The sequence below is a fragment of the Aptenodytes patagonicus genome, chromosome 5 (assembly GCF_965638725.1).
Source record: "Aptenodytes patagonicus chromosome 5, bAptPat1.pri.cur, whole genome shotgun sequence".
Taxonomy (NCBI): Eukaryota; Metazoa; Chordata; class Aves; order Sphenisciformes; family Spheniscidae; genus Aptenodytes; species Aptenodytes patagonicus.
This window is the reverse complement of record NC_134953.1, coordinates 52,730,852-52,748,243: the sequence shown is the minus strand read 5'-3', so window position 1 is coordinate 52,748,243 and position 17,392 is coordinate 52,730,852. Positions and strand designations below refer to the sequence as shown.

Here is a 17,392-nt window from a genome sequence, read left to right as displayed (position 1 = left end):
CGGTGAGCGGCCCGTTCTCCCGGGGCCGGCCCTAGGGTCAGCCCCTGCCCTGACTCGCCCCCGCGGAGGGCCGGCGCCCCGCCGGGGGTGCGGAGCTCCCCACCCTCCCGGTCCCGCTGCGCCCCCGGTGCTCACGAGTCTCCCAGGAAGTCGTGGAAGCGGATGCGGCCCTGCGTGGTCTCCGCCTCGAAGTTGGGCGCCTCGTCGCCCAGCAGCAGGCCCGGCATGGCTGCGGCTCGGCTCCGGCTCCGCTCGCTACCGGGGCTGCCGGCGCCTCCGCGCATGCGCGGGGCCACCACCCCCTCGGGCGGCGGGGCCCGGCGGGATGTCGCGTGACGGGCCGCCGCCGCGCTTTACGGCTGCCGCCGCGCTTTGCGGCGCGGGGGAGGGAGGCGGGTGGTCCCGCTGCCCTTCTCTCCGGTGGCGACGGTGATGGCGACGTATGTGAGCGAGCTGGAGGCGGCCAAGAAGAGCCTGAGTGAGGCGCTGGGCGAGAACGTGAAGCAGTGAGTGCGGGGGGGGCGTCCCGCCGGGCCGGGCCGGGCCGGGCCGGGCCTGAGAGGGCGGTGCTGGCCGGGCCTGGGTGCTGCGCGGCCCGTTCGTCTTCTCCCGGCCTTCAGAGGGCCGCGCGTTTGTACCGTGTGCGGAAGCCTCAGCGCTGGCCTGGCCCCGGGCCCATTTGCGCTGGTGGGGGAAAGCAGCGCGTTTAGGAACAACCCTTTTCGTTTGGTGTCTGCACCTTCCCGCTCTTCCCTAGGTACTGGGCCAACTTGAAGCTCTGGTTCAAGCAAAAGATCAGTAAGGAGGAGTTTGACCTGGAAGCACGCAGGCTTCTCACGCAAGACAATGGTAAAAAGCCATCTTGTGTTTGTTTTCCTGCCAGCTGTAATGCTGCCTTGCCCCTGCCAGGCCTGGGGGGAGCTCCTCCCGGCTGCATGTTGCCTCCCCGGCAGGGAAATTGCTGCGAGGGAAATAAGAACGGCCAGGGCTCCAGTAGCAATAGAGTTAAAAAGGTGGGAGGTGCCTTGGCCTGCAGGGGGAAGTCCCTTTGTGGCCCCGGCACTGACAAGCAATTTGGCCTTGTGTAAATACGGTAAAAAGGTAAAATATGCTGTCCCAGCAACCGAAAAGCCTTTTTTTTTTTATGTCACCATAGAGACCCAGTTCTTTCCATACTGCACTCTCCCTTTGGTTGGGACTTGAACTGGTGGTGTGGCTGAAGTGGGGGAGGGAAACCTCGAGTTAACCCAGGCGATTCTGCAGCAGGCAGATCCCCTTCCTGGCCTTTGGGGGTGGCAGACTGGAGCGCTGACGGGTGAGATTCCTTTGTCCTCACCTCTGTGTGGGTCTGCCAACATTGGCGGGCATTGCTGAACGTGTTGTGGGTGCTCCTGACTTCCATGTTCATGATCCCTGTGGGGAAGGGCAGAGAGTTTGTTGGTGCTTGGGTTCAAAGGCCAAAGAGGATCGTGTAACCCTCTGGCTTATGAAGTTCGTCTTTGGTCTTTCTAACGTGTAATTACTCACTCTGTTCCAGTGACCCTTCTGCGAGGAAGTTGCATTTTATCTAGAACCTATTTGACTTAACTTCACCTTCTTGGGGCTGGCCCTTACTGGTCCTTTTCTAGCAAAATCAAAAGCCCTGCTACCAGAAGTCTGTGCAGCAGGGGGGACAGCTGATCCTCCTCTGACTGGCTGAATACACCAGACGTTTCATGTTGCATGCTGTAGGGCTGGATTTGTGTGTGTGTCACACTGAGAAGTGACCTAACTTGTTTCCATGCCATGTGTAGTATCCTTTTTGTTGGTGTGGTAGTAGCGGATTCTGGGTCCAGTAGAAGAAAACTCTCAAAAAAACGTTAAGTTGAAAGCACGTGGGGAAAACACGACTGTGGAAAGGCATAGCGCGCTACTTTAAGATTGCTTTGAGGGGGTGCCTCTGTGCACTGACGTGTTGCTAATGAACTGTCTGTCTTTACGCAGTCCACTCTCACAACGATTTCCTCCTGGCTATTCTTACCCGATGCCAGATCTTGGTTTCTGCACCAGGTAAGTCCCGAGAAGCCTCATTAAAAACGATCGGGTAGTAACGCTTTGCCATATGTGTGCTTGGTCAGTTTTGTACAAGGCACTCCAATTTTCTGAGCCTTAATATTCACGTTTTTGGCACGCAGGCAAAAGGGTAGCAAAGTAGTGATCCAGCTGATTTCAGCAGAGATGCTTTTATAAATAAGCTGCATGTGCTTGATTAGAGGCTAACGCTGGATTGCTGTGTGCGGTAAGCTGGTTTGATTTCTGGATTAGGTGTGTGCTGTGAGCTGAAGTGTAAAGAGAGGTGCTGCTTTGTCTTTGATCTGCTTTGCTTACCACTTCCTCTCTCTTCTGAACTTGGTGATGCTCTTTGTTCTTCTCTCTGCTGGGGATATCATTTTGGGAAGCTGGATTTTCCCAACTGATCTTGAAATCAAGTACGTATCTGATAGAAAAATGCTTGCTGGGAATGCTTACAGCGTGTCTTGATTGAGCTGTGGCCAATTAACCCAACCTTCTGCAGATAATAGTTAACTTTTTAACTTAGTAAGCATTTCGAATGGCTGTTGTCAGGGTTGCAAGATATGTTTTGTTTGGTCTTCAAAAGAACTCTCAATCCAGAGATCTGATAGGAAGGACAACTAGGCTGCAATTAAAGATTTGAAACTGCTGTGTGGTAAGGGAGAGAAAATTGTTGTAGCTCTGATGGGCTGAGACCTGAGAGATGAGTTTTTTTGAAAGGAGAGAATACCTGTTATTAGGGCATATGATATAGCTGGAGGAAGGAAAAAGTGCAAAATTTATGGATACCCACAGCTTTTTGTGTTGTAGCTGGTCCTTAACTATACCAGCTGTGCTAATTAAATGCTAACCTCCCCCACCTCCAAACTTGCTTTGCTCTTGAACTTTACAAACACCTTTTGAGTGCCAGGCTTGTCCTCTTCAGTGGTCTGCACTCATGTAATTCAGAAGATTTATGTCTAAATCTCGCTGCTCCTTGCTTTTGACTTGGAGTACTTATAGCTGGATTATAAAAAGAAAGCACAAGAACAGTCATTCCCCTGTGAGTATTACCTGAAGTAGCTGAATCTACATTAGGAGGGGGAGGGAGAGAACGCCTGCGTTCTCCGAGCTCAGCACTGAGCTGATGTCAGTGTTGCAGTAGAGATCGTGGCTCAGAGGTCTTGCTTCTGAGTGGTGGTAGTCAGGTTGGAGCCCATTGCTGTGTGACTAAAGTTGGGGTTGTTTATTCCTGTGTGCACCGCTTTGTGCTTAACTGCATTGAATTTCATTTGTCTCTTTATTCAGTCACTTAGTCTTGTGCAGCTCTTCTGCAGCCATCCAGTCAGGCTTCATCTTCCCTGGCTTGAATACCTCCGATTTGTCAGCAAACTCTGCCAGCTCCCCAGTACCCCCTTTTTCAAGGCTGTCCAGGAATGTGTTAAAAGTACGAGCCCTGGCACAAAGCAGTGTGGTGCTCCACAGGTGTCTTCCATATGCTCGTTATTTCCTGCCTGACCTTTTCAATTTCAAGTCCTTGCAAGGACTTTTCCTTTTGTCCCATTGAAGCTTACTCTCTTTAAGAGCCCTTGAAGAACCCTTCTTTGTAGTGCTTCGGCAGATCGGTGGGAGCATGTAACGGAGTGCCAGCTGACCAGCTACCTTACCCAGTGCTGACCAGCTGGTCACCTCCAGTACTTTCAGGCAGGCTTCTGTTGGCTCTGTGTCCACAGATCTGCATAAGCCAGCTTGAAAAAAATCAGTTTGATCGTGTGTGTGTTCTTAAAGACATGGTTTAGTGCTCTGCAGTTAACAGTACATACTACTAGTCCCTTCTAGAGTCTCTGTTTTGCTCTCCTCAGATAAATGCAGAGTCTCCCAACGATTTTGGAGCTAATCTCTACTGACATACCTCTTTCTGGGCCACTGACTGGTAGATCTGTATTACACACACATTTTACTTGCCAGTCTGCTGTGTGTGGCGTAGCGGATTGTACATGCAAGCCCAGGAAAGTGCAGTAGGAGTGGAATACTAGATGTTATGTCTAGACTTCTTTTTCTCCCCCCTGCACCTGCTAGTTTTTTGTTGTTTTTTTTTCTTTTTTGTTTTCTTTTTCCCCCATGAAATGTAAGAATGTATTCCATTGTATGTAAGAATGTATTTCCATGTAAGAATGGAAAGCTAACAGGCTTTTGTCTCCACCATTGTCTTTTGGGTAGAAGGTGTTTACTTCATGATTCATGGAAACAAGTAACTTTAAAGAAGTGTGCTTGATGCACTTGGCACACCATCACAAGGGTTACTGATGCATGTACTTTCCACCTTTGTGTGAGAGAGACAAGGGGGAAAAGAACCATCTTTAAAATGCCAGTTTGTATTTAAAAAAAAAATGGTGTGGTCAGCATTACAAGTGTACTTGATATTGTGGCAGTTGGAATAGGAAACCTTGGAGAAGGTATTTTTAAGGAGTGGTTGTAACACGTTGAACCATGCAAACAAACCCATCTGATCCAAATTTTGCTGCCTTTGGTAGTAGTGGTTCCACCTGGGCTTATAAGGGAACACTGGGTGAATGTTACCCTTTGTGAGAATGCTTTTCATTTCCACCTCTCATCTGCATAGGCTGTTGGTTGTGCAAACTTCAAATCCCAGTTCAACAGCCTGTGTGGCACGGGATATTTAGGACTTGGTGGAGAGGGAGGAAGGTTTATGTCTATTCTGAAGTGAAGAATGACCAGGTTCTTTAATTCCTGCTGAGCTCCCACTGAGGGCACAGTAGGATCCTGAGGAATCCTAAATCTGACTTCTCTGCCCTTTTTAAAAATGGGTGATGCTGTTCCCTCTGGTAGCCATGTTTGTAAAGACACCCATAAATACTCGAGTGGCACCCAGCTGTAACATAGCTGGAAAGCTGTGAAAGTGCCTGAATAGAGAGGAACTTCCCAGAAGCATGCCATCCAAAATACTAGAGAGTGACTTAATGTTGGTTTTAGGCTGGCTATACCAGCCTCAGTGGTGTGGCACACTTCCCATTACAAGGAAATTGTTTTCTTTGGTGCTCTCTTTTTTACCAATATTTTCAGAAGTGCTTCTCTGAATTTTTATGTCTGGGCTTTTTCTTCCCCAAAAAATTCCATCAAGAGGAACTCCAGTTTAAAGCCTTTCTTAACCTTGCATGGACTTGCTCACTAAGTTTACCTTGTTTGTTGGATGATTGCAACAAGCAAGTTAGCAAGGTTTCTTGAATTAATACATATCTCACTTGAACTGTTACCTCCCTCCTTAGCTAAATGTTAACAATAAAACTGAGACAATTGCAAGCATTTGAGTTAGCGATGTAAGGATTTAATTTATTTACTAGTAATCTGGAGCCAACTAAGAGATGGTTCAGCAAATTAGAACTCTTGCTAGGACAGCAGGAGCATTTTATTCTATCAGGGTTGCCCGCAGGCTTTGCTTGAAGGGCTGCCAACTGTGAGACGGGCTCAGGTTGCTCGTGTTCCATTTCTCTCCAGAGAGCTGGGAAGGGAGGAAAAGGAAGAAAATGTGTGTGAGTTGTTGACAGAGGAGGGTCTATATTTGACTAAACCCTTGTCCCTGCAAGAAGGTAAAAAAAAACCAAAACACCCAACTGAAGATCAAATAAACGAGGGTGGGAAAATGCATGTTTCCTGTGCCTGGCTGCTTTTCTCTGTCATGACTTTCTCTGTTTTTATCTTTGTCCTTTCTTCCTGTGTGGTGCTGGTGCAGCACGTCAGGAAAACCTGACACACTGTCTGGACTGGCTGGTGCCATCACCGAGAGGCGTGGCAGTTCTTAGAAAAAAATTCCTATCTGTTGTTCATCTTTGAAGGCATATCAGCAGCCATCACTGTGGCTTGTTAACATCTAATTCTCTTGCTAGCAAGATTAAATAAAAAATGCTAACATCTCTGAAGCTTCACACCTGAGCCAACCCAGCCTTGTCATTTGTGGCCAGGAAGGCAAGTACTGGTTTTCTTAGAATACTAGAGGGAAATTTTGCTTTCTGCTTCTAGTGCAAGTCAGGCTTGGTAATACGAAAACCTGGAAAAGGAGCCAAAAAAATTCTGTTCTGGTCTCTTTATAATGGGGAATAGGAGATTGTATCTCACCTTTCCCTTGTTCTAAGCTAAGTGTGGCTAAGTTTTTGTTAAATGTGCAGGCTGAGATTCAGTTAAGTTGCATCTTTCAGGGTCTACTGTCAAGGCCTAAAAATTTAGTTGCCATTTAGTTCAAAAGTTACTAAATAAGGCATTTTTAAAATTCAGACTCTTGCTAGAACCTATTCATCTGTAATACATTGTCAGGTAAAATGGTGGTGTTTGCTTTTTCTGTCTCTATCTGTTCTACTTTCTCCGTCTCCGCCACCCGGTCACACAGTTAGCTAAGGATACTTTTGTAAGTGAGGCTGTGTGAAGGAGCTGTATGAGACTTCTGACAAAGAGGAAGGGCCTGGGGTGGGGTGACGTTACGAGGTAGAGAGATGTGCTTTTATTGAAAGCTTTGAAATGGGACAGGTAATTTCTGTGTCTGTCCTTAACACACCTGCCTAGAAAGGGTCTGACCTGCTATGGAGGAGAGGAGGAGGAGGAAAAAGGGACTCGTCTGTAAAGAGGAAAACATCCTGTGAGAGAAGTAGCATTATATTGATAGATCCTAAGGTCTAAGTACTGAGATCTCGATGGAGGGCGAGAGTGGTCCTTCAGATGATTGTTCACAGTGCTTTACCACACTCTCTTGTTAGGCCTCTACTGCAATGTAGTGATGAGTAGTGACACCAGCTTTATGAGTTTTGGAGAGGGTTTATTTATTATCTTTTAATTTCCTATAACTGACTGGTGGATTTTGACAACAGGGTTTGTTGTAGACTGTTGGTTTTCACCTCACTAATAAGATGTAGCTAAACTTTTCAATAAACTTTTATTTTATAGGGAGAATATGCCATCTCTGTGTGTGTGTGGGGGGTTGTTTCTAACCCCTTCTTAGCAGCTGGCCATTCATAAACTTCACCTGAATCCTCTGGTTTAGCCTGATCCTTAAAGTCATGTTTTAGAAGTTTTTTTTCACAGCAGAGGATACTGCTCATGCTCCAACCATGAGTGTGGGAAGCTCCACATAGCCAAGGACTTCCAGCCAGCCTCGTTTACTATAAACAGGGCTGTAGTATAACTGTATTTATGAATTCTTGATTACAGCAAATTAAACATAGTTGCGAGAGCCGGAGGTAAACATGCCGGTTGGCGTGAAGCTGGTGTTGAGCCGTGGCAGCCTGCAGTAACAGGAAAGAACCAGAACTGGTTGTTTGTCAGTACTCCGTGAAGGTGCCGGAGGCTGGCCAAGTTGTGGATGGTGAGTCGTGGGATGGCTGCTGTCACTTCTCGTCCATGTCTGGAGGAAATGGCAAACGCTGGCTCAGTTGCGGCCAGGGAATGTCTGAGACGTCGCCGTGCTGTCAGCACTGCCTGGCAGCAGAGCTCCAGCCTCCACTTCAGAGGCAACTGAAGTACCTTCAGGGCTGAGTTGTCGGAGCTCCCTGGAGGTGGGCAGGGACCCCAGCACAGGGCACGCTCTGCTCTGGAGGAAAAAGGGCGCTCACTCGCTGTGCAAAACCAAAGGAGGAGGATACTGGTGATACAGAGCAGAGGCTGCCTCTGTAGCCACAAGAGGGCTGTCCAGTCTTTGGGTTGCACTTCTTGTTCGCTGTCAGCAAGCGCATACACATCCAATGCAACATTGTCTTAAGCCCCAATGTACCTGAAGGAATTGTGCACGGAGCCTGTAAACCCATCAGCGGGAAATCTGCAAGGCTGTTCTTGGCAAGAGCTGTGTGATTATCAGGACGTGGTTTGGCCTACTGTAGGTATAGCTGTCAAACAGCATACAGTGGACTTTTGAGCAGTCTCATCAAGGTGATGTGGCCAAATGTATTTATTGGTACTACACAGTAATCTCTTTTTCAGCTGGTTGCCAGTTCTGGTCAGTCACAAGCTTACTGCTCACGTTGGTGGTGTCCTGTTCCTGGGCTCAGTGGCCTTTGCAGTTCTTCCCCCCTCTCCTTTCCCCTCAGTGTAACAACAACGATCAGTCGTGATGTTTAACAAGGGTCTGAGACAAGGCTTGCTAAAGCTGATGGGGAACTGTAAAGGCAGATGTAATGAGTCAGACTGCTCAATCCTGCTGGTTAGCATCTGACCTGATCCAGGAGTTGGTTGGAGGAGAATCCCCCTCTGGGCAAGCTCCTGTCACGTTCCTCATGGAACAAATGGCTTGTTCCTTCCTTGTGGCTTTCCTTGGAGGCTGTGCTCATCTCTCTCCTTCCGCCATGGGTTTTTGGGTAGTGTGTGGACAGAAATTTCTGCTTAAGTAATGGGTCATGAGTGAGTCAAGCTGGCAGGGGGCTGCCAAAGGAAGGGAAAGGCTGCCAAAAGCATTCTCCCCTGACAAGTCCTTCCTCTGGGCCATGGCTGTTGGTTTTGTGTTAAGGCTTAGCTGGGGACCAAATATTAAGGGTTTTCCTGTGTGGACAGTTTCATCCTGGCCCTAAATCAGCAACACCTATCGAGTGTTTTTTTTTTTTTTCTTTTCAATTTTTAGAAGGTGCTGGATCTCTGCCATGGCCAGGTGGCTCTGCAACTAAACCTGGAAAACTCAAAGGAAAGAAAAAGATTTCTTCAGTTCGACAAAAGTTTGATGTAAGTGTCCACGGTCAAATGGTTGTGGCTCTCTGACGTTCTGTTGGGGTGAAGAGCTCTGCACAGTATGCAGTTTTGTTACTCCCAGGGATGGCGAAAGTTCTGCTGCCTCTCTCATGGAAGCCTCTTGGGAGAAAGGCTACAATGTGACCTGGCTTCATTAGACACCAGAGAATTCATGGAAGTACACATAAATGTCAAAGTTGCAAAAGCTTGCATTCGAGGAACCAACTGCACAATCTGCCGAATTCTTGAAGCAAGAGTGACTTCCTATTTATTCAGGCAGTCAGGCAGAATTCCACGATTGTACGATCCACTCTGCAGAACTCTACAATCCAAAGTGTTAGAAATAAGATGTTCCTTGGCTGGAATGTTTTTAGAGGGTCAGGTTGTCTCAGAATGAAAATGCTTTGCAAAGATGCTGTCTTCTGGTACGTGGCAGAGAAACGCACAAGATCCAGATAATTTGCAACGAAGGCTCTGTACATCCGTCTGGTACTGTCACATGTCTGTTCTACCATTGCTTCTGTGCTGCTAGACCAGTGGCGGGGGGGGGGGGGGGGGGGGACAGGACCGGACCGGACCTGGTGTGGAAGAGGATTGGGATGGGGCACTGTCTTCCACAGGCGGGGTTTAGTAAGAGGTTCAAACTGAATTAACAGTCTGTTGAAAGGGTGAGTGTCTGTCTCTTACTGAGCCAGATTTATCAGATGTCTGAGCACCTCGTGGTCCGGCTCAGTTCTCTGACAAGGCAGAAAACTAACCAAGCAAAAAAGATCCTAAACCCCAAGTTTTTCTTGCTGGTTTATTCAGCAGATCAGCATTCCTTGTGGTTGGATGAATGCCAAAGCCAGCACAAAGGAAGAAGGCACAGCCATATGGCTGAGGATAGGGGAGAAAGGTGGGCATGTGAAACCTCCTGCTTTTACACTGTGAGGAGTTAGCTTGGCTCAGCCAAAGTGCATAGCATGCTTCTAGGGACTATAATTAGGCATTATACGTGTGCACTTCAGAGACTAGTGTTTCAAAGGGATGTGAGTCCAGCTGAAGGCTCGTTGTATTTAGAAACTGCTGAAATATTTTGCAGTGTTCACAGCTGCGACCTGAATTCTGATGGCAGTCTGTGTTATCTTTTTGTTTTAAAACTTCACCATAACTTTTCGGTAGCAAGTGGAAGAGAGTTTGAGAAGCAAGTCGTGACGTAGTGGAAGTCTTGGAATTTGGTTTACTTGGATACCCCTACGTTACACCACGTTTCTGATGTGTGTTTATATACGTATTCCTGTAATGCTTGGTAGTAAGTCCTGTTTGAAGTGTATGTTATGATTAATGGGCTTGTCTCTTACTAGTGGCATTCCTGAGTAGCATGAACTTGAAGTGCCGTGATATTTCCTGATGTTTCCCTCACTGGTCGGAATAACAGCCGTGAATGACCACCAGATTCATTCCAATTGGCTTCTGTTCTCCCAAACCACATTCCTTTTAAGAGTTGCTTACATTTTGAAGGTCTTTTTTTCCAGGCATACAAGCATGTAGCTTTCCTGTAATGAAAGCGTAAGTCTTCAGAATTACAGGGAGGGAAACCTGCTTTCACATCATTAGTGGGTGGATTGGTTTTTCAGTCTGAGTTAAATGCCACACTGTCCTTTGAATAAAGCAGCCCCCCTTCCTCTCCTGAAACTAATATGCGAGAAATCCACTTTGCTGTATATTCTTTGTTTAAAGTATGTGTTTGTCTTGATGCCCCATAAGAGCCTCATGGCAATCTTCCTTCCAGAGCCACCGGATTTGTGGCTTGGCAAGCTGAGGGACAGGAGTTGTGGGAGTACTTGATGAGCCAGGGCTGTGTTGTTCCTTTGTGGGTTGGGGCTGGGCCAAGCGCATGTCTGGGCCCAAGGATCAATCATTCCTGTCTGCTTTTTTTCCCCCTTTACCTGGGGACTGAGACTTCCCAGGAGCTACCACAAGCACTCAGAGCTTGAGATACTAGCATATCAAGGGAATTGTGCTGGAATACATGTGGCCTGGGAAATGGGGGTTGCCACCTTCTGGTATGAATTCCTGTTCTGTGATGGTTTTTCTAAATAACCGAGTCAGTTCTGAAAAACAGCCATAATCCATCTCAGAATCAGTGGCTGCTCAGTAACACAGCTCTGCTTAGAGTATTGAAAGTGCATGGGAAGACTAGAGTATGAAATTCAGAACTGGAATTTGGCTAAGTTGTTGCATTTAAAGCTTTAAAGAAATGTGAGAATCACTTAAGAATCACATAAGCTTAGGATCATGGTTTTTAATCTTGATGGAAACTGTACAGTTAGTAAGTAAAAATACACCCTTCTGTACAAGAAATGACTAAATAGACGAGAACTCTTCAGCATAGAAGGAGGTGACTGAGAGATGTGAAAGTCCATAAAATCATCACTGGCCTGGATAGCATGAACAGAGATAAAAGGGACAATGACATTTGAGACTTACAGGAGAATCAAATTAATCTAGCAGGTGGGAAGTACAGAGCAAACCAGAGGAGACGTGACTCCTCATGTGGTGTGTTGTTACACTGTAGAATTTCTTGCTGCACGATGTTGTGGATACCCAAAGTTTAGGTGGTTCAGGGTGCTGCTGGACAAGTTCATGGGCTGTTTAATAAAAGGACACCAATACCGGCTCAGAAATTTTTCAGTCACAAATCATTGGGGGTTGGGAGAGTATCCTGGGGAGGAATATCACTCTGCTTGTCCTACTGTGATACATTTTTATAGGTGTTTGCTTTCTGACTGGAGAAGGGATGTTTGGCTAGATGAACCAAAGGGTCTGACCAAGTATTTATCTTCTTATGCTCTAATGTTGTGTTCATAACAGCACCGGTTCCAGCCTCAGAATCCGTTGTCTGGAGCCCAGCAATTTGTGGCAAAGGATCCTCAGGAGGATGACGATTTGAAGCTGTGTTCTCATACCATGATGCTTCCTACACGTGGCCAGTTAGAAGGAAGGATGATCGTAACCGCGTATGAGCACGGGCTAGACAATGTCACAGAGGAGGCAGTGACCGCAGTTGTTTATGCTGTGGAGGTGAGACTGGGCTGGGCAGCAGCGGTGTTCTCATTACACCAGCAACAAAAGGCTCTGTGTGCCGTATGGGGTAGCGTCCCTCAGTGGGGAGAGGAAACATGCTTCTCTAATTGCCCGTTTGCCTCGGGAGGAGTAAGATGAGAATCAAAGGGCTTCCAGCTTTGTGGCATCATAGATGTAAAGTCATGGATTTCTGCGTGCAAGTGTTAATTTTGAAGTACTTGCATATGAAGAACTCCAGGCATGCTTAAGTAGCTGTTTCTGAAAATGCTGTTCCTGTCACTTAAAAGCAGGGGCAGAACAGAAGTTCCAGTTTAAACAGTTCTATACAAAAAAATTGGTTATAGGCACAAGTATCTGGCGTGGAAGTGAAGTGACAGAATCAGGTAATACCTGCAGGTGAAGTGTCTGCTGTGGCTGGTCTTGGCCATCAGTGGTGCATTACCTGACATATCCCAGGAATGATACAGCCATTACTTGAAGCGTTGATGTGCGGATGGTTTCCTGGACTCGGGATGTGGAGGCCAACCTGAATTCCCCATCTGGGAGTGGGGCCAAATTAAGAAGCAGTTGTCTGCCTGTTTTTTCAGACAGTTGCTTCTCCAGCACTTTCCAGGCAACTGAACAGTCTGAAAAAGAGGACTGAGTGGCTTTTCACGGTAGTTTTAGGGCCAGTATTTCAGTGCAAGTGTAACATCTAGTGCCAATTATGAAATCTCTTAACTGTTTATCAAAGGGATCCGAGGTTGGGAATTTCCTAGCATTTAAGAAACCTCTTTGACATTTGAAGCAGCACATCACATATTAAAGTACAGTTTGCATACAGTACAGCACAGTTTGCGTGCTAATGCACACAGTACTCTTGCACAGTGCCGTGTTCTCTGTATCCCAACTGTATCAGAGAGTGAAAACATGCTGTAACTTGTTCTCTTACGTCTTTAGGTCCTTGTGGTCCTAGCAGCACTACTTCTGTCTTGCCAATTGGTGAGACACTTCTCGTAGTTGTGGCTTGGTAGGGTGGATAAATTGGCATCCATAATATTGTTTTCCATTGCAGAACCATCTTAAGGATATTCTGACATCTGTGATATCGAGGCGGAAAGCCTATCGTCTGAGAGATGGCCATTTCAAGTATGCCTTCGGAAGCAATGTTAACCCTCAGCCATATCTGAAGAACAGTGTTGTTGCTTATAACAATTTAATTGAGTGGTAAGGAGCTCTCAGCACACTGCTAATTTCAAATGCAATTTGCTAGTTGCTCCATGGTTTCGTTTCTCTTTTTACTTAGTAGAACCTGTTAATAATGGTGTCTAGCTTTCACGCACTAAGAAGGTATCAGTACAGAGGACTGTACAGCTAAGCAGGGAGGGAGCATATGGGGATTTCTCAGCAGTGGAGTTTAGGACAGTGTTAAGTCTCTCTTGCCTGTGCTTGTCCATCAATTTATGAAGGTGACCCCTGGCCCTCTGAATGTCCTTAGAAATTACTGCTTTTTTGGAAGCTGTAAGTGAGCGACACAGGAATCTTGCTGCTCTCCGGGAAACTGTCCCTGGGCAGAAGAGCCCTGCCTTTGGGGGGGCACCGCTGTTGTGCCGCAGGAATGCAATGTCAGTGAAGACCTGTGGGACACTGCCATCCTGTCATTTCCTGCATCCAAATGTATTTATGGTTCTTTGGCAGGCCTTTTCAGTTAGCAGGGCTTCAAGGTCATCTTGCTTTCCAGAGTCTCAATGTCAAACAGCTTGTGCTGCGCATCTGGCAGCGTGTGTGTATGAGAAGGCAGTTGTGTTTGTCTATGACAGCTTCTAGCAGTTGACAGGAGGTCGTGGGTGTTTTAAGATTTGATTATAGCACTACAAACGCAATCCACTCCAAACAACTCTGCCTAACAGCTAATGTCTTTCAATTTAATGTTGTGGGTGCCTTAATTTTTATGCTGGGTAGAAACTATTGGCTGTAAATAACAAGTTGCCCATTCGAGATCAGTTACAAAGCAGGTTTGAAGCATGTTGAGGATTAGTTTGCACTGTTTTTATTAAACTGGAATTTTAAAGAGACTTTAATTACAGCTGAAATAATCTTAGGTACATAAGGGCTAAGTCAACTGATACAGAAAAGCAAACCCTGTGGCCAAGCCCCTCCTGTGTGACTTCCAAAGGTGGTGCTGTTTCTTGACTGGAAGGTTTTACTGCCTGCTCTGTCTACAGCCCTCCAACCTGTGCGACACCTTCTGCCGGTCAGAGTCTAGCTCCCCAGCCCCCGCCCGATGATGCTGAGCAGCAGGCAGCTCTACTCCTAGCGTGCTCTGGAGACACCGTACCAGCATCCCTCCCGCCAGTCAACATGTATGACCTTTTTGAGGCATTACAGGTAAGCTGTTCATGTTACACTGTTGCGTCACAGGCAGCGCTGTCCTGAGTGCCAGCTACCAGTCTCAGATTTGGTTTACATGCATGGAGGGGGACTTGATTTCTCCTCCTACAGTCCATTTCCTTCTTTCCCTCTCAAATTTACAATTCTTTGGCTTTGACTTGTTCCCACTATTAGGTAACAGTTAACGTACAGTCAGCTTATGGTTTAATGCCTGTTCTGCTCCCCTTGGTCAGAGAGTCGATGAGGAAATCCCTGTCTCTTCCTATAGCTACGTAAGAAGGGTGAACTCTTTCTCTGTAGTGAGACTGCAGTGATTATATCAGAACTGAGCTAGACTGAGATTTTGACAGTGATGCAGCAAAATGACTTGCCTGGCATGTCCCTTCTTACTCCTCATGTTCCACCCTGGGTACTTAGGGGAATACTTGGTCCTGGCATGCAGGCTGCTGCAGTGGGTTAGCTATGATCACACCAACGCTGGGGAGGTGTCTAAGGTAGGCTGGATGAATCTTCCTGTGGAGATGCATGCCTGTGATTCCCTCCCTTTCTGGCAGCTCTGGGGATGTTCAGACTACTTTGGATGCTTGAAGTTAGCTGTGAGAAATTCCCCCTTGATCTCCGCTATTGTGAACAGGCCTTGGGGTTTTGTCTCAAGGCTGTGGAGGCAGACCATTCTTTGTAAGAGCTGTAATTAAGCATTCATCTCGTGTTTAGTCAGATAGAATTGTTTGTAAGATTTTGATGACAAATTGTTGTTTGTCATCACAAGAGCGAAATGATGATTTCTTTACCATGCCACTCCCTTACAAAATGGCGTAACAGGCGGCTGTTCTGTGCTGGCTGGTGTGGCAGTGCTGGCAAGTTGCAGCTCTTCTCATGTGTGACAGCCTGCATTCCTGCTCTGCAGGGCTGGCTCTCTGATCATCCTGTAGTAGAGGGAGGCTCGTTCATGGGCAATATGGGGAAATGTGTATGAAAGCATGAAACTTGTTTTCTAACATGTATCTCCAGGTGCACAAAGAAGTTATTCCTGCGCACACTGTCTATGCTCTAAACATTGAGAGAATTGTCATGAAACTCTGGCATCCAAACCACGAGGAGCTACAGCAGGATAAAATCCATCGCCAGCGCCTGGCGGCAAAGGAGGGCCTTCTACTCTGCTAGAGCTAGGCAGCCGTGTCAGGTCTCAGATGGCTACAGTGCTGTTCCTTGGACTTGACATTCACATGCTTCTTACAAACCTGTGTCAGCATTTCAAGGATGATGTAAGTTATGAGTCAACTTTTCCTATGGAAATACAACTGAGTTGCGGTACACTTTCTCTGCTTCCCCAGAGTCATGTGCCATGGAGTGCCTGCGGCAATCCCACTGAACTGTAAAGGAGAAACAAGAGATTTGTTTGCAAAGACTGTTTTTTAGGAAAAATAAATGTGAGGGTGGAAAGAGTTGGTTTTAAATAAGGTGTATTTGTGTTTTCTTTTGTGAGCATGGGGAATCTGCCTTCTCGCCCTCCCCTCTCGGTAGTTTCCCTTCTGAGCTCAGTCTCCAGGGGCCTTGTCCAAATTCTGTTGCAGTTGGTGGGATCCTTTTCCATTCATTTAACTGGAAACGGGGTGGGCTCTTGCGAGGTGAAGATGAGCAATTCTGTAAGCTGACGTTGTTCCTCTTCTAGCAGGGGAACTTCTGATGGGAAACTCTGAGAAAACAAGGCAAAAAAGGAAAGGTCCTTTCTAGCCTGTCTTTTGAACTGTTTAGCATCACAAAACATGAAGGTGCACACTGTTGTAGGAATCTCTCACCAGTTACCCAAATATGCAATAAAATCAGGGTTGTGAGTAATGTTTTCCTATCGGCCTAGTCCTTGACTCACCCCTGTCTTGTCATAGTTGTGATCGGATGTTCTAGGAGTTGTTGGACCTATGACAAGAGGCAACCTCTGTGCCTGTCAGTACAGCTAACGATACAGCCATCCCAGCAGGCAGCTTGACCATCCCTGAGGTGGGACAGCAACTCCTGAATATATATACCAATTCACTGTCTTAGTATTGCAGACTCCTTGGATTTGCAGCATGCACAAGATGTAATCGTAAAAATAGGCAGCCACACCTCTCCACATGGGGAGATCACTGTGTGTAAAAGGGGAAATTCCACCTGCTGTGTTTCAGGTACTCCACTGTCTTCCTGAGTCAGCTGTGTGCTCCTCAGATGCTGAAGGGAACAGGCTTGTTATAACGTGAGAATTCTATTAAAATATCTTAATTACTGTATTACCTGTTTTTAACCACACCTGTGGAGGTACCTGGTGAAGGATGACTTGGCTTATTGTGTCTCCAGAGAGTGGAATTGAAACAGCTTCCTCTTGGGGAATATGAAAGGGGAAGCTCATGATTCCCCTCCATTCTAGTTTTCCTCTGTTTGGGAAGTATTTGGATAGGGGAGCTGTCATCTTTCCCCTTTCCCATGCAGTTTCCTTCTCCAGTGTGCCCCCAGGACTGAAGAGGGTGCAGGTCCCCAATGTTTCCTCCCCGTTACCTTTTTTATAACTTCTTTTCTTGACCTCCATGACTGTTCATATTGGACCAGAGTTGTAGCAAGGGGCTGTGCAGCTGTCACCGTGTTCCTGGCTTTCCTGCATCCCCTAGTGCGATGTGCTGTGGAGTTAGGCACTGCAAGAGGCAGTGCTCGTGCAGATGTCAGTGGCTCTCATCATGAGAAGGCCATTTTAGGATTATAAAGAAGCTGGGAAAGGCAACAGCAGAGAACTACAGCAGGGCCTGGCAGGATGAGAGCAGTTGTACTTGGTAGGTCATGTCTCTTAAGGTCTGGCAGTGTGTGGTTAAGAGGGGAGCGGGAGAGAGGAGATGGAAGATTTCTTCTGGTCCCTTTCTCTCAACTGCCGTTTTTTCTGTATTTAAGCATACATAGCTGTTCAGAGTGAGCCTTAGCTTAAAAGTTGACCCCGGTGGCTTTTACATGACAGTTTTTAAAAGCAACGTTGAACCTGAGTAACTGTATGTGGTGAGATCATCAAGTCACCTAAAGTATGGACTCTGGGGTGTGGGAGGGGGATTTCCCAGGTAATTGTTATGCTTCTGGTGTAAAATGAAACCCTTAAGTTTGTTTGCTAGAAACTGTGGGGCGGCTCTGAGGATTTCAGATCTGAAGAAAGCATGCAGCCTCTGACAGCATCACAAGTGAGTTCTGA

At 46.8% G+C, this 17,392-nt stretch overlaps 1 protein-coding gene across 1 annotated transcript; it reads left to right on the top strand.

The window, feature by feature from the left end:
* Positions 1-162: 162 nt before the first annotated feature.
* Positions 163-15,647, top strand: TADA1 (transcriptional adaptor 1). Its single transcript, XM_076339787.1, is given in 10 exon segments — positions 163-303; positions 305-365; positions 368-506; positions 758-849; positions 1,984-2,049; positions 8,648-8,745; positions 11,605-11,814; positions 12,872-13,023; positions 14,022-14,184; positions 15,199-15,647. Coding segments are annotated over 10 exon segments (1,275 nt in total). The 3' UTR covers positions 15,352-15,647.
* The last annotated feature ends 1,745 nt before the right edge of the window (positions 15,648-17,392 follow it).